Source organism: Martes martes, assembly GCF_963455335.1.
Source record: "Martes martes genome assembly, chromosome: 7".
Lineage (NCBI taxonomy): Eukaryota > Metazoa > Chordata > Mammalia > Carnivora > Mustelidae > Martes > Martes martes.
Window position 1 is genome coordinate 107,904,473 of NC_137894.1, and position 23,819 is coordinate 107,928,291.

General features: G+C 37.9%; 1 protein-coding gene across 1 annotated transcript in view; it reads right to left on the reverse strand.

The window, feature by feature from the left end:
* The window catches only part of KCNH5 (potassium voltage-gated channel subfamily H member 5), a gene marked incomplete at both ends in the record, with an annotated part of 310,475 nt that overhangs the window by 68,516 nt on the left and 218,140 nt on the right, over positions 1-23,819 (reverse strand). Inside the window, one exon of the mRNA XM_080809433.1 lies at positions 4,963-5,215. Within this exon, the coding sequence (XP_080665559.1) occupies positions 4,963-5,215 (253 nt within the window). The remainder of the gene's footprint in view (positions 1-4,962; positions 5,216-23,819) is intronic.

Here is a 23,819-nt window from a genome sequence, read left to right on the forward strand (position 1 = left end):
GATCCCTCACGGTGACACTTAAAAGTAACCTGACTATTTTAGCCACACCAAGAAATCTGTTCACATGAAGTAATTACAGGGTAGGAACTTAAAAGCAAGAAGATATGAAAGGATATAAAGTATTATGTATGCATCATGAACTTAATTTGGAATTCTTTGTGTTTCATAAAAAGTGGGAAGGTCGAAAAGAAAAACGTGGAGGTGTAGGGACTGAAAGGACTTCAACTTGGAAAAAGACATGAACTGCAATTATGTTCACCTGCCCTATTTAGAAAAACATCTTGAAGCCATCCTTCAGTGTTAAAAACAGAAGGTATTTGTTGACTACATTTTTTTTATCTTTCCATTAGTTACAGTTCAGAACTTATTCATTAAACACTTAGCATTTTTGACACGCTAAAGAATTATGTGCCTACCTGGAGACTGTTTAGAGGCAAAGATCCAAAAGAATGAAACTGCAGCTGTTCTTTGAATTTGGCAATTTTAATTAAAATGACCTCCCTGGGGTGCCTGGGTGGCTCAGTGGGTTAAAGCCTCTGCCTTGGGCTCAGGTCATGGTCTCAGGGTCCTGGGATCAAGCCCCACATCGGGTTCTCTGCTCAGCAGGGAGCCTGCATCCCCCTGTCTCTCTGCCTGCCTCTCTGCCTACATGTGATCTCTCTCTCTCTCAAATAAATAAAACCTTTAAAAAAATAAAATAAAATGACCTCCCTTCTCTACGTTTCAACTAGCAAATGAATCAGTGTAAAAGACAGCAAGGCCCACTTGTTTTTCCTATGAGGACAACTGGGATTGTTGGGTCCGTAATCAAAGGAACGAGACTGATACAAAGCGAAGGTCAAGCAAAGCTTTATTTCGCGCCAAGCATCGAGAATCAAACTGACCGGTCAGGGCCATCTCTTAACAAAGAGGCGACCCTGACCGGTCAGTTTGATTCAAAGAGGCGACCCCGACCAGTCGGCTTGATTCTCTATGCTTGGCGCGAAATAAAGCTTTGCTTGACCTTCGCTTTGTATCAGTCTCGTTCCTTTGATTACAGACCTAACAGGATAAAGTCTCATTTTTCTGACATATGCTCAGATGTGAGAGACGTTCTTTTTTTCTGACTCTTACAAGGCGAAGAATCATTAGACCTGATGAAAAAGGACCCAGTCAATGCTAAAAGCCACAGTCCACTATGAGGATATACAATTAGGACTATCCATGCACCAAATTACACCGTGGCATCCACCAAACAACACAAACTACAGCAAACACAAGGAGATGCAGAGAAAACACATTAGCAGTGAGACACGTGAACATCCACCCATGTACTGGGTTTTCTTGTAAGTTGAAGATTTGTGGCAACACTGCATTGAGCAAATCTATCAGAGTCACTTTTCCAACAGCATTTGCTTACTCCATCTCTGTATCACACTTGAGGAACTTTCACGACACTTGAAACTTTTCATGATTAGTAGACGTTACAGTGACTTGTGATCAGTGATTATGAGCCACTGATAGTGCAGATGATGGTTAGCAATTTTTAACAATAAAATATTTTTTAATACAGGTATATACATTTTTCTTAGACAGAATGCTATTGCACACTTAAACTTACAGTATAGAGTAAACATAACTTTCATACGCACTGGGAAATCAGAAAATTCATTTGACTCACTTTTTTGTGATACCTGCTTTTTTGTGGTGGCATGAAACCAAACCTATAAATACCTCCCAAAGTTTATGCAGGCAGAAGACCCAGTCAACTTACTCAATAAAGCAGAAAACCTAAAGATATATATCAAACTCCACACCCTGATAATTTTTGCAACTTTTCATTAAGTTTGTAATTATTTCAAAATTTAACTACCAAAAAAATGAGAAGAGGAAGAAGAAAAACAGGAGGAGCAGGAAAGGAATGGACAGTCCCCCAAAATATCAGGAGTGACACTATTGGATTTCCCTTTTCCTCTCCCTTTCTTAAAACATTATTAAGGCATCTTGAGTGTTAACCCTTCCGCTGTTCTCATAATTGTCAAAGAAAAGTAGTTTAACTTAGAAAAGTCTGAAACCATACATCCTCAATGGAAACCACGAGACTAAGTCACAAAATGGACGTGACAAGACTAAGAAGTCACAAAATGGAGCTGGAGAGAGGATCTACAAGTCAAGAGGCTGGCTGGTAGGGAAAGGCCTTTCTGGCAGGTTCCAGGTAGGGCTTCAGCTGCCTCCAGGTGGATCGGCACATGGTGTGAACACAAGGGCAGCCCATCCACAGCTCCACGCCCCCTCTCCTGCAGAAGGTCATCCCGAGTCCACACGCCCAGTGCACAGTGTCCTCACACTGCCTCTCCAAGAAACCCAGGTTGGCAGAATGCTCTACACAGCAGGACAGAGTTCTCAAAGCTCGTCTCCGCGCCTGTCATGTCATCACTGACCCAAACCACAGAATCCTGTAAGACAGTGTCTTTGCCGGGCCCCATGACACCCAGGCAGCCTGCCAGCCCCCAAAGCCTCGGCCACCACTGTGCCTCCCTGCCTCACACACACATTTCCGCCCTCAGAGATCACTCCCAGGTCAAAACTTTTTTTTTTTTTTTTTTAAACAAAAATCATCTGACTGCCCTTTAGCTGAATTAATCTATGGTCGAGGCCCATGGAAAGAAGGAAAGAAAATTTTCCAGGGAAGAGAGAGGTGTACATATAATTTGACTCATTAAACCAAGAGATGAAAAGTCTCTGAATCCCAGGATTTTTTGAAGAAGATAAACAAAAAGCACACAAAGAAATAAAATGTGACAGATGTATGATGAGGCTGGTCTGATACCCAGGAGCCCTGTGTTCATTTTTACTATGTTGTTGTGCAAAACCAGCTACCATTTTATTTTAAAAGGGAAAGAAAATGCATTTTGTCTGTCTCACTGAGTAAATGATTCTAACTTGACAGACCCAAGCCGGAGGCACTGCACCCGGGGCTTTTTCCAGCCTTCTTTCTAGAAAATAAGTTACCAAGGTGAGGCTGTGACGAAGAAAATGGGGCAAAGCAAATGACAATGAGTACACAGTTGAGGTCATTCATCACGAGGCAGAACTGCTTCACCGTGTACCCGGTACCTTCCGCCCACCGCTGACACCAACGTGCAGGAAAAGAAAATACACCTGTTTCGGGTATGTGTTCTATCCTCTTCTTTAAGCAAACAAGAATGGTTGTAGTGTGTTTATGCTTTGTTTTACCACAAAGGACTGTTCTGGCAAAATGTACACTTTTTATGAAGGATCATCTATAACTCCTTTATACTCCAGGAAACAAAGCAGAACAAACACCAAGTGGAATTAAACACACACCCAGGGGTGCCTGGGTGGCTCAGTGGGTTAAAGCTTCTGCTTTCGGCTCAGGTCATGATCCCAGGGTCCTGGGATCGAGCCCCGCATCGGGCTCTCTGCTCGGCAGTTAGCCTTCTTCCCCCACTCTCTGCTTGCCTCTATGCCTACTTGTGATCTCTGCCTGACTTGTGATCTCTGTCTGTGAATAAATAAATAAAATTAAAAAAAAAAAACAAAAATAAAAATAAACACACACCCAGTGCTGACGCTCAGGTACTGTATGAATTTCTCTTGCAAAAATCACAAATAAAAATCATTCCTAAAAGAGGTTTCCCCTTAACTGTACTATTATTTCTAAACAATTAAGGAGAGGTTTATAAAACAATTATGTTCGGTCCCTTGCAATCCTGAACCGCTTTCTGTAATTCTTACGAATTTTACTGAACCTATTTTCCTATGAAGGGTCTCTGCTTCTCAATTCTCAAGTCTGTTGTTTTTTTCAGGCAATTGTGCTTTTTGAAATCAGTTCTTCATTTCTGTGCTGGGTTTTGCTTTTGCAGCTCCTCAAACACATAAGTCAATCTTTGACTCACAAAAATAAGTGGCATTCAAGCTATGGTAGATTGACCTCAGTAGCTAAAAAATCCAGTAGTTTAAAAACTGAGCTCATTTTTCATGAGACACGAGCCATGAAAAATATGATGAAAATGGAGTTGACATCCTGCAATTCTAACTTCTTTTACTTGAGAGAAAGACAAGGGGTGATTCTCTTCTGACCTCATTATTGCTTCCTTTTAGATCTACGTGGACTTTATGAACTTGCTACAGAGATTTGAGCAGAAATGATCTAAAATGCCATTTCATATAGTTTCACCAATATATATATTACCTTGCCCCAAACATGTAATTTCTTCAAAACTTTGTTATTTACATATACTATCACTGCCCTTTGTTGTTAGTATAACCATCTACTGGGCCTCCAAATTTTAGAATGAACTTTATTATTAGCCAAGTAATTTCCTTGGCTCATGAATGGACAGGCCCAGCTTTATAAACCTAAATTTACTTGTATTATGATTCCTCCAATATAATGGGTCAAATTACTTACCTCCTCAACACTTTTAGCTCATCACTTAGGTCCACTGTGACGAATGAGGCAGAAATATTTAGAATAAGATGATCTGTACTCAAGTCCTAACTCACTTACTAACCAGCTGGGCAAGCCACTCAACTTTTCTGGTCCTCATTTTGCCTATCTCTAAAGGAAACTGTTGAGTTAGACAGGTTCTATGGCCCCTCTGAGACTAACATTCTAGGTTGCTAACCTGAAAATAGTTCCACAAGCCATCTTCTTCACACTTATCAACACCAGGAGGTACAGTCACCTTAGGCTATGATCAGCCCTAATCTAAAAAGTATTGTCTTACCGTTGCCAAAAGAAAGTTTAATCAAACCCTTGTACAGCTCATTAAGCTGTGACCAGTACTAATGCTCTTTGCTGAAAGAGCATTACTAGTTTTCACTAAGATTCATCATCTCATTAGTGACCCAATTTCCAAAGTCATCAAGCAGAGGAAATTTTTCTTAAGAAACCTGAGAAGCAAAATCTCTAAAACTGTTACACATTTGCTACTACATTAGGAAAGTTCACAGTACCTAAAATAGCCACCACCTCATCATCCTGGATGACTTCCAAGGATCCTGACACCACAAAGCAGAGGGCATCCACGCTTTCTCCAGCATGGTAAATGAGGTCCCCAGGAGCACAGTGAATAGTTTGGAACTCTACCGCCAAGGCGCGCAGACACCCATCGCTGGCCAATCGAAAAGCAGGATGTTCATTAAAAACCTTCCGATTTAGATGAACACAGATATCAGCTCTCATGTCCTTGGGACAGATGGAGAGAACCTGAAGAAAGTGAGAAATGAATAAGTGAGAAGAAAAGAGAAAGAGCTATTTCAGGAAAGAAAAAAAAAAAAGTCATCCAATAAATATTTACTGACCATGACAAAGTCTGCAACACATGGTACTAGATACTGGGAATGCAAAGTTAAAAGACACACTTCTCCTCTCAAGGATCTAATAACCCATTCAGATGAGCTGATGAGTATAGGGACGATTACACTGCAGCACCACAAGTAAAGCTTGGAGAGGGGTATGGATCTCCCCATAGAAAGAACAGAGCCTTAAGGTGGTCCAGAAGGGTCTGAGTAAAAGATCTTAATATAATTTCCTCCAAGAGCTAACTAACCTAGGGCATTAACATTCATTTCAGTCTAGTCTCTGTTTTAGAGTTGTCCACAACTGAAACAAAATTCAGGATAATGGACTTTACTCCATTCTGGAGGTGGATTCATATGAATCAATTACGAGACAACAAAATCAATGAAAGTGCCCTTGCAACTTGACGTGCTGGCACGAGCTGAGAGAACTCCACCCTCGACGCGTGTCTTCTGTCACTCTGAAAGATATTCATTTTACAAATAAATTTTTGTCCAGGGAGTGAAAAGAGTATTCACCAGACTTCTGTAGGGCTTGGACAATTGGAAGTGGCACTACCGAAAGGTGGGTCCACTACCGCATGGCAGTCCCGCTTCATCCTGGTCTTTGACTCCTAAAGACTGCTGAGGGAAACAGGAGAACTCAAGCTCCAGGCACCCTTCAGAAGAGAGCACAAATGGCAGAAACATGCTTAGACAGCTCTCTATTTAAGGGTTAGGGAGCTCTTAACTGCCTGTAGCTTTCAGACAGGGCAATTAAGGACCCAGATTAAAATGGACCACTACCACCATATTTAATCAGAGCATCATCAAGCAAGATGTGATTACAGAATTGGTGCCACCCACTTTAAAGATACATGTACATACTCACTTAGAATCCTCACCCAACCCCCTTGGTAAACTCTTCCTTATCGGAAATGTATTTCTCTGATAGGTTTTCATCCTCTCAAACTGAGCTGATCTTTCTCGATTAAGGTATACTGAATAAAATTTTAATATGAAATAGTTTTCCCTCCTGTACTACATGCATTTGAACCTTTAAAAATTACCCAAGGCTTGAAATATCCTGAGTATTCCTTTTGTTTGGGGCTCACTATCGATGAAAAGTTGGTCGCTTCCCTGTGTAGAAGACGAATCCATCATAAATGTGAAGACCATTAATTAAAGTATACTTTCCGTATCCCTTCCTTTAATCTTTCCTAATACTGTCCCCATTATTTTGTATCACTTAAGCTACTCTGTAGGTTTTTTATACTCTTTGAATTCCCATAGGGAGTGGGGATCAACGCACCCATCCTGAAAAATCTCATCTTTGAGGAAAACAATGCCTAACAGAGGTTTAGAAGCAGTTTGCACTTTTCTTCCATGTCAGTCGTTTTCCATAATAATGTAATGTTCTATTATATTAATCTTTAATGACTTCTGACATTAATCGTTCCATAGGTCCTTATTGAGCTTTTATGATGGGGCACGCCCCTGCATTAAACCCGTGGAACTAGAAGGGTAAATAAGACACTATGTTTGCCATGTGGGAGCTAACCATAGAGTAGGGGGAGGTAGGCATGTGCAGAAACAACTAAAACACAATGAGAAAAGTACTAGGGCAGGGCATGGCCTGGGTGACATGGGAGCCCATGATGGCTAGGAGGCATAACTTACAGCGTCGAGTTGTGTAAAAGATCGTGGGCTCAAGAAGACTTAGGTCTGGGTCTGAATCTATCACTTGCCCCTTCTGTAGCCTAAATTATTTCATCTCTTTAAACCTCGTCTGTGAAATGGGATAGTCCTTATTTCATAGGTCCATTGAAGGAATTAAATAAAAGGGCTTGAGTTTAGCCCAGTTTAGCCTTGCACATGGCCAGGACTAAGGAAACAATGGCTTTATTATCCCTGTTGAACATGAGCATTCTTACAAATTTATTGTCACATTAGTTCTCTGCAAAAGCAATTTGCTTTTCTTTGATTTTCCACCCCAGTCTGAATTCTGTATCTTGGCTGTTTGATGAGATTCCAGGCAAAACTAAGAAAATATTTCAGCACTGAACCTGAAGATATTTCAAGCACTAGCTCATGTTAATATTTTCCTCAAGTTGAAAATGAAATTAGTGCTTGAAAAGCCAAAAAATAAAAATTGCAAAATACATACACACATGCATACACATTACACTGAATAGCTTAATGGAAAATAGATCATTCTGTTTCTATTTCATTTACCTTACAGGATTTTTAATTTTTTAGATTCACTGTGGTAACAGTCATTTTATGTCCTTTTAATTATTTCTTTCAGGATTCATGCAGCAAATGAAATCTTCTAATGCTAGCAATATTCTCTGTTCAGTGGCATATTGAAAGAGGATTTTTATTACATTTTAAGTGCATTTTTCCCTTTTTGTTTCATTCCACTTATGATACTGACTCATTTATTATTTTTATTGATGCTATATACTAAAGTCCAGATGTCATAAAGTAACAAGTTAAAACTAAGTTGAAATAGACCCAAGTCACACCTAGTGGCAAGCTCTTTCCCTACCCCTGGATAGAGCATGTGCCTTATATGCTGTGTCTGTCATCGAAATATGAGTATAGTGTTGTTTGTTTGTTTTTTTAATGAAAGCACTACTAAGTGTCTTAGGCAAGGCAAAATTTAGTTTTAAGTGATAAAATTACTATTCAAGATGATTCTAACACCTGCTCCTTTAGTCCCAATTTCAATGAACTCTGCCTCGAGTGTTATATCCAATCTCTTGTGGGTAGGTTCCCTAATGGGTATCTTGTAGTTATAAATGAATGAAATTACATTTCAGTAGAAAATATCCATACTGAAAGTGATTATTTATCCCCTTTTCATATCAGGATAGTTATAAATTAGATTCTTAATTAAGATAATGAATAAGATTTCTCCTTGGAAGAGCTAGAGCTCTATAGAAGGAATCACTTTTAGAATTCCGCAACCAACCTTGAAAAAAGAAAAGAATGCCATGATCTGAGAAAAAATAAATTTTTTTTAAAGATTTTATTTATTTGACAGAGATCACAAGTAGGCAGAGAGGCAGGCAGAGAGAGAGAGGAAGGGAAGCAGGCTCCCCGCTGAGCAGAGAGCCCGATGCGGGGCTCGATCCCAGGACCCTGAGATCATGACCTGAGCTGAAGGCAGAGGCTTAACCCACTGAGCCACCCAGGCGCCCCCGAGAAATAAATTTTTTAAAATTTATTTATTTATTATGCCAAGGGCACACCCAGTCACTCGTTTAACTCCAGCTAGTGAGAGCTGGTTATCTATTAGTTACATGCTGGCTAGTATTCAAGCCCTCCAGATCCAAGAGCAAAAACTCTCATAGTCTTGCCCCCCTGGAGCTTCCAGTCAGGAATAGCTTGAAAAATCATTGTTCTGAGTTCACTGTCCCATTTTACAGATAAGGCAGATGTACTGGATAAAGGTTACGTGATTTGCCCCAGGCTTCTCAATGTGTTACCAGCAAAACCCAAAACTCTTTGAGTTCCAGTTGTTAAGCCATGTTCCTCAATGAAGCTTAACCAAGAATAAAATGCAACATTTGGCACTCTTTTATGTTTTCTGGTTCTTTGCAGATACAGAAATATAAATGCTAATTTCTGAAAACGATTTAAGATCCTATTAATCAAAATACAGTTTAATTATTAGCAAATCACTGATGGGATCACCACCACTACTACTACCACAGAACAGCCTAGATTTCTCTGCAGATATGTTTCCATTTCTAAACACTTTAAATTCAGCTTCAAATAAATATGTGGCATATTTTAGTGTGTTGGTAAAGACATAAGGATGCACTGACAAATTATTTATTTATCCCATTACTGTTTGCTAAAAGGAAGTTATCATACTTGAAATATAAGCTTTAATGTGTACAGGGAAAGCACCTGAGCTAAATATTCTCAGGGAATGAACATACTTGATAAATGTCAGTTTCCCCATCACTTTCACCCATTATAATATTACTTATGTTGCTAAAGCTTAGAAAAGTAAGCCTAAATACTTTAATTAGAAACCAAAGAGTTAAATCAAGATTCCCTAAGGAAATGGCTGACTCGACAAAGTCCAAAGAAGGCTTTACCTTCTCTGTTATTAACTTTGAATACACTAAAAAATGCATTTTAATAACCACTATGTAAAATGTAGGAAATCAAAAACCTATAAAGAAGAACATAAGCTTTCTTCATCATTTACACATATTTATATATGTATATACCATTTTCATAAAATTTGAATCTCTAAACCTTTATTTCTTTCCATGTTTACCCAATATCACATTATAATCATTTCCCATGCCACGAAATACTGATTTAAAAACATAATTTGAATCATTCGTAATACTCCATCACATAATCATAACACAATTAACTTAAACCACTGCATTTAACTGGATATCTGGATTTGTAGTTTTCCCTTTCATAAATCAAGGTATAACAAATACTCTCTCTGTCAGATTGTCTGAGGACAGATTATTTTAGGAGAAAAATTAGTGTGTAAAATATAAAAACGTTTTCAAGGATCTTGCCAAATTGTTTTCCCAGAAAGTATATCAAATTACTCTCTAACCCAGTAGTGTATAAGAATCACCCTCCCCTTAAATTCTTCATTTGCATTTGAAAAAGAAAAACCAATTTCACCTGAGACAAAAATAGAATTGTACATGGCTTGTATGGAATTGTCTATGGAACTGTAATGAGACAGAAGGCTGAAGGCTTTGATCTTAGTGAAGGCAGTCTCTTATCACTCACTACGCCCTAGTTCAGTGACAACAGACTGATCACTTTTAATCACTCTATATCAAATTTCTAATATGAAAATGAGGATAATGGTGATTATTCTATTCTAAGTGTCTGAAAGCAGTGAACAAAACAAGGCTCCCTTTTGATGTCTCTCACTACTAAAATAAATTATTTTGTTGATTATCTACGAAATCTTATGCTAGGAATAATATAGTGTCAGCTATTTTTAATAGTAATTGAAAAGGGCAGATGACCCCTGTGTTCTCTTTCTTAGGACAAAGGAATAAATGCATTAATGACATTTTGATAGGCAATGAAGTTACCACTGACATTCTTCAAAATCCCTGCTTCCTTTGATGCAATTAAGTTATGCATTGCTAATTAATCTCCCCTCACCGATCCAACTGAATTGGTATTAAATTGGTGAAAATCAGTGGAGAGAGTAAGGCAAGTGACATTTGCACATAAAACATTTTTACAATCCTTCTTGGGAATGAGGAGCTCAAAGACTGCCAATAAATGAAGTAAAGTTCTCTACAGGAATTCAATTCTCATTCATTTTATGGGAAGAAAAGAAAGTTCACCTTATTTTCTTTTTTTTTTTTTAAAGTATAACCAGGCAGCCATGCGGACCAAGGGAAAGCAGCTGTCTGGAGGTTAGTCTGCCAATTTCTGGGGTATCCAACCCCCCAAGGAATTAACTCAGGGACAATGTAATGAAATAAAACCAAAGCAAATTAACTTCCATTATTTAAGTAAAAGGTCATATCAACAGAAGACTGCTATAACCAGTAAGAGATTATAGGTTAAAATTCATAGGTTTCACTTTAGAGATAAATTTTCTGCAAATAGACTACAAATACAAAAGTGAGACTTAAGATTTTTGTTTGAAAAAATGTAGTGAACCAATTCTACCAAAATTTTCATGGTTTTGGTTCTGCAGTTAAGTTAGTAATAAAAAGGGAAAAACAGCAATTGTTACCAATTTTTAGCTAAAGCTGCTGATGTTCTGGGCCACTAACTTCCCAAAATCAGGGATCTGATGAAACTTAGAGTTTCAATTGTTCTCTATTCTTGATCTTATGTCTGTACTTTTTTATGTGTGTATATTTGACTAAATAAGAATATTTTTACAGAGGACCTGAATAGACAGTTTTCCAAAGAAGACATACAGATGGCCAACAGACACATGGAAAGATGCTCAACATCACTAATTATCAGAGAAATGCAAATAAAAACCCCAATGAGATATCACCTCACACCTGTTAGAATGGCTAATATCAAGAAGACAAAGAACAACAAGTATTGGCAAAGATGTGGAGAAAAAGGAACACTTGTACACTATTGGCGGGAATGTAAGTTGGTAGAACCATTGTGGAAAACAATATGGAGGTTCCTCAAAAAATTAAAAATAGGAATACCGTATGATCCAATAATTCTACTATTGGGTATTATTCAGGGAAAGGGAAAACACTAATTCAGAAAGATATATGCATCCATATGTTTATTGAACCATTGTTTACAATAGCCAAGACATGGAAACAATCTAAGGGCCCATCAATAGATGAACGGATAAGGAAAATGTGGTACACACACACACACACACACACACAGTGGAATACTACAGAGCCATAAAAAAGGATGAGATTGTGTTATTTGTGACAACCTGGATGGATTTAGAGGGTATTATGATAAATGAAATAAGTCAGACTGAGAAAGACAAATTTCATATGACCCCACTCAAAAATGGAATCTATTAAAAAAAAAAAAAAGCTGAATCAGAACTATAAATAGGGGCGCCTGGGTGGCTCAGTGGGTTAAAGCCTCTGTCTTCTGCTCAGGTCATGATCTTAGGGTCCTGGGATTGAGCCCCACATTGGGCTCTCTGCTCATCAGGGAGCCTGCTCCCCCCCCCACCACCTGCCTCTCTGCCTACTTGTAATCTATGTCTGTCAAATAAATAAATAAAATCTTTAAAAAAAAAAAAAGAACTATAAATAGAGAACAAATAGTTGCCAGGGGGAAGGGAGATGGGGTGTTGGGCAAAATGGGTCAAGGGGCTGGGGGAGATACAGGCTTCCAGTTATGGAATGAGTAAATCACAGGAATAAAAAGCAGAGCATAAGGAATATAGTCAACAATACCGTAATAGCAGTGTAATGGGACAGATGGCAGCTACACTTGTGGGGAACATAGCATAATGTATAAACTTCTCAAATTGCTAAATTGTACACCTGAAACAGAACACTGTGTGTCAACTAACCTCAAATTTTTTTTAAAAAAGCAAAAACGAGAGTACTTTTCCACATGCGAAAACATTTTCTAAGATTAGAAATATATTTTAAAATGTATTTGACTGAATTATCCAAAAGAGTAGTAACAATTTCGGAAACAATCTGGCAATGATCATTTTAAAGTCACCTATGGCAAATGACATTCCAGCTTCTTTAAAAGAATGCACTTCTCACATACTCCCAGGTACTTCCGTTACCTGACTATATTGACAAAGGCTGAACATATGTATCCCCGAAGACCCAACATTTCCACTTCTAGGTTTATGCCTATAAAAATGTACCAAACCACATAAACAAGAGCATTTGTAGGAGCTCTACTTATAACAGCTCCGAGCTGAGAATTACACAAAGATCAAAAAACATTAGAATAGATAAATACATTGTGGTATGTTAATACAATGGACTGTTATCAGCAACAAGAATGAAAAAGAAAGAACTACACATAACATAGATAAATTTCAACAATATAATGTTGGTTGAAAAAAAAAACCTGACACATAAGCTTCTGTCCCAACCTACTCTTCTTCCAGTAGAGAGAACAAACAAAAATTCCTAAAGATGCTCATCATTATTCTTTCAAATTATGTATGCAAGTTAATATATCTACATGTGGGCGTGTGTGTGTAGACAACAACTGTAGAAATTAAAGGTAGTCAAAATAAGTCAGAGTAGTAAATGAAGCAAAAGATAGGTGAGTCATTCATTCATATTGCATTTAATTCTAAAAGGAATTTGAGATCTGATTATTTGATTGTATAATATATATGTGTGCCAATATACATATATACCTATATGTGTGTGTATACAGATAGATTAAATCAAGTATACTTAAAATATATAAAATAATAGCTAGAAAATTATGTTGTCTTGAAAAGATTGGGAAATTATTAAGTGGAAGGAAAACTGAAATAAAACAAAATATCAATGTTCACATAACTGGGATCACACTGAAACATTTTTTCACAACTCTAACACTCATATATAGATTATGGATGTGGTACATATGTACATACACATATCAGTGTGTTTATGTGTAAAGATAACTGAACTATAAAATTAGAAACTTTTCAGAGAACACTAAGCTCTTCCACTCACTCTCCCAATATGCTGACATTTACCAGACTCGGCCCTGATCAATATGCTCTTATTGAGTAAAGTCTGTTATGTTATTACATATAGTTGAAATAGGATAGCGATATCAGACTGAGATTTCTGGTAAATTAAACCCTTCACGATAAGTAAAGTGCCTCAGGAATTTAGCTCTCTGGGACCACTAGAATAGACAAAAGGACATAGCTATTTGGATATTTATATACTCAAGTATGCTTTCTAGAGTTTTTTTTTAAACCACTCCACTATTCATTTTTAAATGATGAATTTTATGATATGTGAATTATAACTCAATTTTTAAAATAGTGGTAGCTTCGGAAGGGCACTGTAATTCCTTGACAAGGCTTGGGGCCGTGTTCCCGGGTGATAAAAATTTTAGCTTGATCTGAGTAGCAGTTACATGGTATACACCCACACACACAAAAATCTATCGATCTGTATGCCTAAGATTTGTCATGTTATATGTATATGTATGTATGTGTGCGTGCCTTTCTATGACAAAATACTATATGGAAAATCATTACTATCACCATTCCCAACCACAGAAAACACTGGCATTCGGCAAATTTGGTCAAAATTAAGTTGCACTATCTATGGGATAGAACATTGCAAGACCCGTGACTACCTAATTTCATTCAATAATTATGTAGTACTGGTATAGTGTTTATTATAGGTGAAAATATATGTATATATATGTATACATACAATTAAAACCTGGTACCACACAGTTCCTTCATGCAGGTTGCCTGCCAGTCTTACCAGGAAGACAAGACAAACTTACCAGGTCAGTCGAAGCTACAGGGAAAAGACTAGCATGTTGCCAAAAGAAGCCAACTCTAGTGGAAATAATATATAGTGGGTCAGAGGAGAGTATAAGTAAGGAATGATTGGGGAAAAGTCTATACAGGCAAAGCGAAAACTTGGCCATTTTACAATTAATCAGCTTTATGGTAGTGAACCTCTATTTTCATTTCATTTAATGGAAGCAGCCTTCCTTAAATGATGGGTACATCACTGTGAATTTCTTTTTTTTTTTTCTTTAAAGTTTTGTTTATTTATTTGAGAGAGAGAGAGTGGGTGAGAGAGAGATCAGGAGTGGTGGCAGGGGGAAGGGGCAGAGGCAGAGGGAGAAGCAGACTCCTCGCTGAGCAGGGAGGCCAATGCGTGGCTCGTTCCCAGGACCCCAGGATCAAGACCCAAGCCAAAGGCAGATGCTTAACGGACTGAGCCACGCTGGTGCCCCTTGTTGTGAATTTCTATCACTAAATGTAGTATCTACTATCTTAATTAAGTTTGTATCAACGCTATTGACAAGACCTGAAAATACAAGAGTAAACATTGCTAGCAATTTGATTATTTACTTAATATTATGTATGCTGTCATGGTGACCAAAATTTTTCAACATTTTTAGGACCAAAATTAAACTTTTTTTATAGGCAGGAGCTTATTTAGTAGTACAGGAGAAATACATGTTTTTTAAGTTTAAAAAATTCCTTTAAAACTCATTAGTATTCTACATACCCTAGAAACCAAATTATCATCTTTTTGATATAGCATGCTATGTTGACATTATTAAAAGGACTTTGGGAAATAAACCCTAAATGAATTTTGGTGTAATTCTTACTTATATTGGTATTTGTCACCAATGTCTTTATTGCTGAGAAACTAGACATATCAGTAATCAAACTTATTGCAATTGTCATCATCCAGAAAATAGTCATGGATACCAAAGTGAAAATGTCCACAAATAGGAGGAAACACTGTCACAGAGCATGCAGGATTTACATGTAACAGATGTCCCTGAACCTCACTTATTGCCTCAAGGAACCTTACCGGAGGCCCAGATCCTGCAAACGTGATCTAATTTCTGCCCAGGGCGTATCAAAGGCAGCAGATTGATAGGTGAGTGTATTGACTATAAGGAAAAGCAACAGATGAGAGCTTAATCCCAAAGAATTACTCAAAAAAAAAAACGGATATGTGGAAACTACATTTAAAATTGTAATACTGTTTATGAGTTTTAAAATGAAATATTTAGGTACAAATCTAACAAAACATGGATAAGATCTGTATCTCAAAAATTACAAAATGCTGACGAAAGAACAAATCAAAAACCACTTAGGTTAATGGAGAAAGGAATCGTGTTGAAGAGTTGGAAGACCCAACATAGTAAATATGTCAATTGTCTCTCCCCAAATTGATCTATGAGTTAAATATAATTCTTATTAAAGTTATCAGTAAGGCTCTTTTGAAGGCATAGACAAGTTTATTCTAAAATTTATATGGAAAAGTACAAGATGTGGAAATATCTAAGACCACTGGAAAAAGAACAAAGTAGTAGAAATCACTCTACCCAATGTTATGATATACTATATAGCTATACTAATCAAGACAGTCTGGTATTAGCAGAGGAAAGATAGCCTTTTCAACAAACAGTGCTGGAGAAATTAAACATACATTGGCAAATAAACAACAACAGTCAACTTAAGCCTCACGCCTTACACAAAAATGAACTCAAAATGCATCATGGGCTTAAATAGAAGTATAGAAGTTCAAGAGAATGAGAAGACAAACCACAAACTGCAGAAAAAATACTTGCAAATTACATATGCAACAAGGAAGAGATATTTCAAATATATAAGAAGTCTCAAAACTCAACATTAAAAGAAACCCAATTAGAATATAGGCAAAAGAGGGGTGCCTAGGTGGCTCAGTCATTAGGCATCTGCTTTCGGCTCAGGTCGTAATTCCAGGGTCCTGGAATCAAGCCCTGCATTGGGCTCCTTGCTCTGCAGTGAGCCTGCTTCTCCTTCTCCCTCTCCCTCTCCCCCTGCTTGTGTTTCCTCTCTCGCTGTGTCTCTCTGTCAAATATATAAATAAAATCTTTTTAAAAAAAAGAAGAATATGGGCAAAGACATGAAGAGATGTTTCACTGAAGAGAACACACAGATAAAAAATAAGCACATGAAAATATGTTCAACCTTTTTATCCATCAGGGAAACATGAATTAAGCCCACAATGTGACATCATTGTCTATCTAAAATAAAAAAATAACGATAGCTCTGAATGATGTGAGGGCACAGAGAAACCAGATTGCACATACACTGCTGGGTATACAAAATCGTACCTCCGCCCTATAAAAGAATGTGATGGTTTCATACAAAAGTAAGAATGTGCTTACCATATGACCCATAATCACACCCTTGGGGGTTTATGCCAGAGAAATGAAAATTTTAAATTCATACAAAAACCTCTACATGGATGCTTAGCGCAGCTCTACTTTGCAATAGCTCCAAACTGAAAGCAACGCAAATTTCCTTCTGCAGGTGAACAGTTGGACAAACTGGTGTACCTCTGTGCCAAGGCATCCTACTCAGCAATAAAAAGGAACAAACTACGGATACACACAGTAATTTGGAGGAATTGTAACAGCATAGATCAATCGGCAGTTGCCAGGATTTGGGAAGCTGGAGGGGAGGGAGGTGGCTGTCGCGGTGTGAGGGGAGCACAAGAGATCCACGCAACACAACTCTTTCTGTATCTTGACCACAGTGGTGATGACACGAATCTATGCTTGTAATAAAATTGGCATAAAACCACACACACACACTCATACACACCCGAGTGTGTGTAAAACAGGTGAGATCTGAATAAGGTTGATGATTCATATCAATGTCAATTTTCTGGTTATAAAGGAAACTGGGTGAAAGGCATATAGAGAATCTCTCTGCATTATTTCCAACAAGCACGAGAACCTACAATATCTCAAAAAAATTTTTTTTAAAAACTACAAGTTTTGTTCCTCTCTCCTGAAGGACAGACAAATAGGCCCCCCAAAACTGGAACCCATGGAACGTCAACTAATATCGGGGCCTAGCATTTGTTTCCATTAACACACGCTTATTAAGTGTTGCTTCGCATAAAGCCAGAACTCCAAGAGAAAGCCACTCGGCAGGAGAACCCCTGGATTGACACGCATCAGCTTGGCAGGAAGATGAGCTGAATCTCACCAGAGACCATTTTAGTTTGTCCCTCTGCTCCTGGGTATCACAACCAATGACAAGCTTCTGACCTGAGGCTTTAGCCTCTAGCACAAAGCCGAAGGTGTTGGTCCCCCAAAAATCTTTGCTTTGGGAAATCAACATGCAACCTTGCATTTTATAACAGAGCCCTCTAGAACATATCCTAGTGTCATCTTCTTAAATACCTGGAACACCTCAAAACTGTCTTAAAAATGTCATTTAGAGAAAGAGTTTGCTCGGCCCTGGGTGATGTTTCCTACCCGAACAAGATCTTTACGATATTATTTTCCCTTTAATGAATCCGTTATTTATATTAGGTTTGCCAGTTTTATGTAATCTAGGACGCTGAGGGAGCAGTGTCAAAGAAAAGGGAATAAATCCTTCCCCAAGTTCACCGGAGTTTCCAAAGCACTCTAAAGGAGTTCTGTCCTCGTTCACTATGTCATTCGCTCATCGATGGATGGTCACCTGCGAATGCCAGGAACAGGCTGCGTCTTTGGATATAGACAAACAACAACAACACACTGCCACTATCTTCAGAAGCTTCTTATTTGTTGGTTAAGACACTTTAGCCAAAAAACTAATAAACAAACAAAAAACCTATACTGTTTTATCAATGAGATAAGAGCAACCTTCTGGGAAAGCATAAAGTGACTTAAAAGGTCTCTTTCCTAGGATGGTGAGCGGCTTTAGGTCTTTTTGTGAAACCACAGCATCTAACATTTTAGCAGAGTGGTAAACCCAGTACCCCTCTCCTAAGGCTCAAACACAATCCAGAGGAGATTTCAACATCATTTCCTTAGATTCAACTGATTCAGGCTTTGGAAGAAAAAAGAACAGCAACAATTTAATCCTTACTCACACTATACAATATAGGTATTATTCTTTCCATTTTAGCAAAGCTTATGGTTTGGGTGACTTTAAAGATCCATGGTTTGGGTGACTTTAAAGCCCTTTTCCTCTTTCTACAACACACCATTGCTTCTGGACAGAGACAATCAACAGAAATTTATCCCAGGTCAGCTTGTGACCGTGGGAGGCCCATTAGCCTCTAGAAGCTAAGCCTGATTCAGAATTCTATCCATTACGGTTTTCACGATGGCATGTGGCCCTTTTGGCGACATTTCCTGAAAAATCCTCGGGTTAGGACTCTGGTGCCCAACTAACTGACAACATTCTCACCAGTTTGCAGCAACACGGCCATCTGTCCCTTGCCCTGACTTTCTAATCTTTTTACATTCTTCCTGCTCCTCAAAATGACCCTTGATCTTATCCCACTCACTCCCTAATAAATCTAATCATTTCTGCATTTAGTTCACCCCTTCTCAAAAGTTTCTCCATTTCAGAGTGACTGACTCTGAGAACTGACACATTTCCCTAATACAAGGGACGGATTCTCATGGAGCATGGTTGTGTGCACAATTTAGTCCTTGTGCAAATGCCTCTAAACACCCAACAGTCAGATCCACGCACACTGTCACCAGCAGCTAACTGTATTAAGATCTCCAAGCCATTGACCAATACCTTCCCTACCAAGTTGACCTCTCCTGTCTTCACTGTTTAAACACCTAGCATAGATTTCTATGGCTTCTCATTCTCAACACTTGGTATGATTCTTCCCCATTATATATTATCTATGAAAACCCCATACGTGATTCATCTCTCTTTGGCTTGATACTATCACACAATTCTGATGAATGCTTTTATTTATCTATTTTTTAAGATTTTATTCATTTATTTGACACAGAGAGAGAGAGAGAGAGCACAAGCAGGCAGAGTGGCAGGCAGAGGGAGAAGGAGAAGCAGGATCCCCACAAAGCAGGGGGAGCCCGATGCAGAGTTTGAACCCAGGGCCCTGGGATCATGACCTGAACTGAAGGAAGTTGCCCAACCGAGTCACCCAGGTGCCCTTTAAAAAAAACAAAAAAAGATAGATAGATAGATAGATAGATATATTTTATTCATTTATTTGATAGAGAGAGAGAGAAGAAAGCTTTTATTTTAAAACAATGAACATAAAATGGGCACTCATCAATAGCTAGCATGTCTACTATATTTCCTGGACATTTATAAGGTGTGTAGGACATACCTCGAAGTTCATGATAACAGCCCCATATTTCCCAGTATGCAGTGGGCCAGGTTTAGGGGTTTTTTGTTTGTTTGTTTGTTTCAGGCTGTTTTCCTAAACTGTTTAAACATCAGTTCTGTTCTTTTTATTTCCTGTTTTGGTAGATACGAATTTTATGCATATTGGGTCATTATAGCTGTGTTCTCTATTACATGTTTGCACATGGTGTACCTCTTTCTATATTTCAGTTTCATTAATTTTTTTGCTCTTTTTATTTGATTTTCTATCTTCTTATAACTATTATTCTAAAATAAATAGAATGTGGGCACCCTGTAGTTTAGTCTTCACTTGAAGGTTATTTTATCTTCTTTCATTTATTTTCTGACATTGATCAGCTCCCTGTATTTCTCTTTCCATACTAATATTTTGGATTTTTCACTTTTGAAATTCTTTCTCATCTTAAATTTCTTGTTTCACTATATTTAATTTTAATTTGGGTGCTATATGCATTTTCTTCTATACCATGGCTTTGGTAGGAGCGTGCTTTCATGTTGAAAAGCTCTATTTTCTGATTCCTTTTCCAGTATCTTTATATATTATATCTATATATGGCCTCTCTCCCTTTTTCGGTTTATCATTATTTATATTTTTCTTAACCAGCAGAAGTAGAGTCCTCTGTGTTTAAGGGAAGGAGGAGGTGAGAAATGAGAGTGTAGGGGGCAAATTTTCTTCTGTTATCCTACCAGATTCCTTATTTCAAAGGCACCCTCCTCTGTTACAGCAATTATGTGTAATTTCTTCGTAAACAATACCATTTGGATCTAAACTTCTTATATGTTGTTCTTAGTCCTCCTCTCTTCAGACACATCTTTTCACCCTTTCACCACTAAGCTTCCAAGAAAAACATCAGTCTCCCAAGGCTTTTCTCTGCCCCTGATATATGGCCTTCCCAAAACTATTTCTTTTATCCTAAGTACACTCTAAGCTGCCCAGCTCCACAAAAGCATGTATTCTGGTTCCCTAGGTCTCAGTCGCGTTCTGGATGCGATTGTTCATTCTGATGATGAATGCTGGTCGCTGTTTTCTGTTCTCCATCTTGACTAAGACCACATGCCTCTTCTTCTGTTCTGTACATTTCCCTCCTGACTCCCGGCTCTGTTTGTGTGTCCCAGAGTCTACTCTGTTATCTTGGACATGAATAAAATAAAATAAAATTTAAAAATGTACAGTGTTCTCTGTCTCTTACCTGAGCTTTAGCCATACTCTGAGGGTAACTTTGTTATCCTTGTTAGCCTAGAGATTTGGGGAGAAGAGTTGTGAGCAAAGTTTGGCTGCCATAATTATATTATGGGAATCTAGAGGTCAGAATTATATTTTTAATTTGTATTTCCTCTTTGGAGAAATGCCTATTTGTATCTGTTCTCTATCTTTCTATGTGGTTATCTTTTTCTTAGTAGTTTATAGGAACTCTTTATATATTCTGGAAGCTTACCCTTTACTGCTTAATTTCAGTATTTTCTCCCAATTTGTAGATTATTTTTTCACTTTTCTTGTGGTGTAGTTTTATGAATATTAATTTTAATAGTTGAATTTATATTTGTTTAGTCAAACCATCTCATATTTAAGAAATTAAAAACATCTAATCAAAAATTTTCTACATATTTTTTCTTCTTGCTATGGTAGGAACACTAAACATGAGATGTGCCTCTTAACAAATGTCCAAGTGTTAATACAGTATTGTTAACCATAGGCACAATGTTGCACAGCAGATCTCTAGAACTTATTCATCTTGCATAATTGAAACTTTATAGTCACTGAAAGCAATCCCCATTGCCCCTTCCACAGTCCCTGGCAATCACCATTCTATTCTGTTTCTATGAGTTTGGGTATTTTAGATACTTTATGTAAACAGAATCATGCAATATTTGTCCTTCTGTGACTGGTTTATTTCACCTAGCATAATGTCCTCCTGTTTCATACACATTGTTTCATATGGCAGGATTCCCTTCTTTTATGGTTGAATAATACTCCATTGTATGTGTATACCACATTTTTCTTATCCATTTATCCACCAATAGATTTAAATTGTTTACACATCTCAGCTGTTGTAAATAATGCTGTAGTGAACATGGGAGGGCCAGTGTCTCTTTGAGATCCTGACTTCAATTATTTTGAGTAAATACCCATGAGTGGGATTCCTGGATCATATGGTAGTTTTGTTTTGTTTTGTTTTGTTTTGTTTCTGGAATTGTAGATTTTATTTTGTTTTTTTTTCAGTGATCCATAATCCATTGTGTATGCACCACACCCAGTGCTCCATGCAATATGTGCCCTCCTTAATACCCACCACCAGGCTCACCCAACCCCCCACCCCCTCCTCCCCAAAACCCTCAGTTTGTTTCTCAGAGTCCACAGTGTCTCATGGTTTATCTCCCCCTCACCAACTCACTTCTCCTTTCCATCTCCCAGTATCCTCCATGTTATTCCTTATGCTCCTTTTTAAAAAATATTTTATTTATTAGAGAGAAAGAGCACATACACAAGCAGAGGGGAGGGTCAGAGGGAGAGAGAGAAGCAGACTCTCCACTAAGCAGGAAGCCCTACTTGGGGCTCCATCCTAGGACCCTGGGATTATGACCTAAGTCGAAGGCACACACTTAACTGGCTGAGCCACCCAGAAGACCCTGTAGTTCTATTTTTAATTTTTGAAGAACTTGCATACTGTTTTCCATAGCAGCTATACCATTTTACATTCCCACCAGTAGTGTACAGGAGTTGCGATTTCTCCACATCCTTGCCAACAGTTATCATGCTCTCTCTCTGTAATAGCCATTCTAATAGATACTAGGTGATTCCTCAGTGTAATCTTGACTTGCATTTTCCTGATGATTAAGGATGTTGATCATCTTTTCATATATCTGCTGGTCATTTGTATGTCTTCTAAGTCTTCTATGAAGAATGTCCAATTTAAGTCCTTGGTCCATTTTTTAATTGAATTATTGTTTTGTTTTTGTTTTTTGTTACCATGGAATTGTATGAGTTCCTTATATATTTTGGATATTAGCCCATTATCCAATGTAGCACTTACAAATATTTTCTCCCATTCATAGGCTGCCTTTTTCCTTTTTTAATATCTTCCTCTGTTATTCAAAGGCCTTTTATTTATTTTTTTAAAAGATTTTGTTTATTTATTTGACAGACAGAGATCACAAGTAGGCAGAGAGGCAGGCAGAGAGAGAGGGGGAAGCAGGCTCCCCGCTGAGAAGAGAGCTCGATGTGGGGCTCGATCCCAGGACCCTGGGATCATGACCTGAGCTGAAGGCAGAGGCTTTAACCCACTGAGCCACCCAGGTGCCCCATGCAGAGGTTTTTTAGTTTGATGTAGTTCAAGTTGTCTTTTACCAATCTTGTTGCCTGTTCTTTTGGTGTCTAATTCAAGAAATCATTGCCAAGACCAATGTCATGAAACTTCCCCTATGTTTTCTTCTAGGAGCCTTACAGTTTCAGGTCTTAAGTTAAATTCCTTAATTTTGAGTTGATTTTTGTGTGTGGTGAAAGATAAAGATCAAATTTCATTCTTTTGCATGTAAACATCCAGTTTTCCCAGCACTGTTTGTTGAGGAAACTATCCTTTCCCCATTCTGTATTCCTTGGTACCCTTATCAAATATTAGTCAACCAGGCTTTATTTCTGGGTTCTGTATGGTGTATATGTCTCCACATCAGTACCATCCAGCTGTGTTTTTTCTGAACACTGTTTTGGCTACTTGAGGTCCTTTGTGGTTCCATATGAATTTTAGGATTTTTTTTCCTGCTTCCGTAAAAAATGACAGTTTTTAATATTTAAATCTTTAAAGCCCAGAATTGATTGCCATGGTATGGAGAGATTAAATTGAATTTTTCCCCCATATGGATAAACATTAAACCCAATGACATAATTATTGAATGGTCTCACCTTTCCCACAGATCTGCATTTGCCTGTCTCTGACTTATAAAATCTCCCCATATGTTTGGGGCAATTTTTAAGCTCATTATCTTATGCTATTACCATATGTTGATTTGACTGTCCCTATGCCAAAATCACACTGTCTTAATTATTACACATTACTCCTCCTCACTCCAATGTTGCATCTGTCTCCACTACTCTAGTAAATCTGTGTTTATCAAGTCCACCAATAAGCTCTATGTTGCAAAATACAAATGGAATTTTTCACATTTTATTTTATGTGTCTTTTAGAAGACTTCAAGACAGTTGTTCATTTTCTGT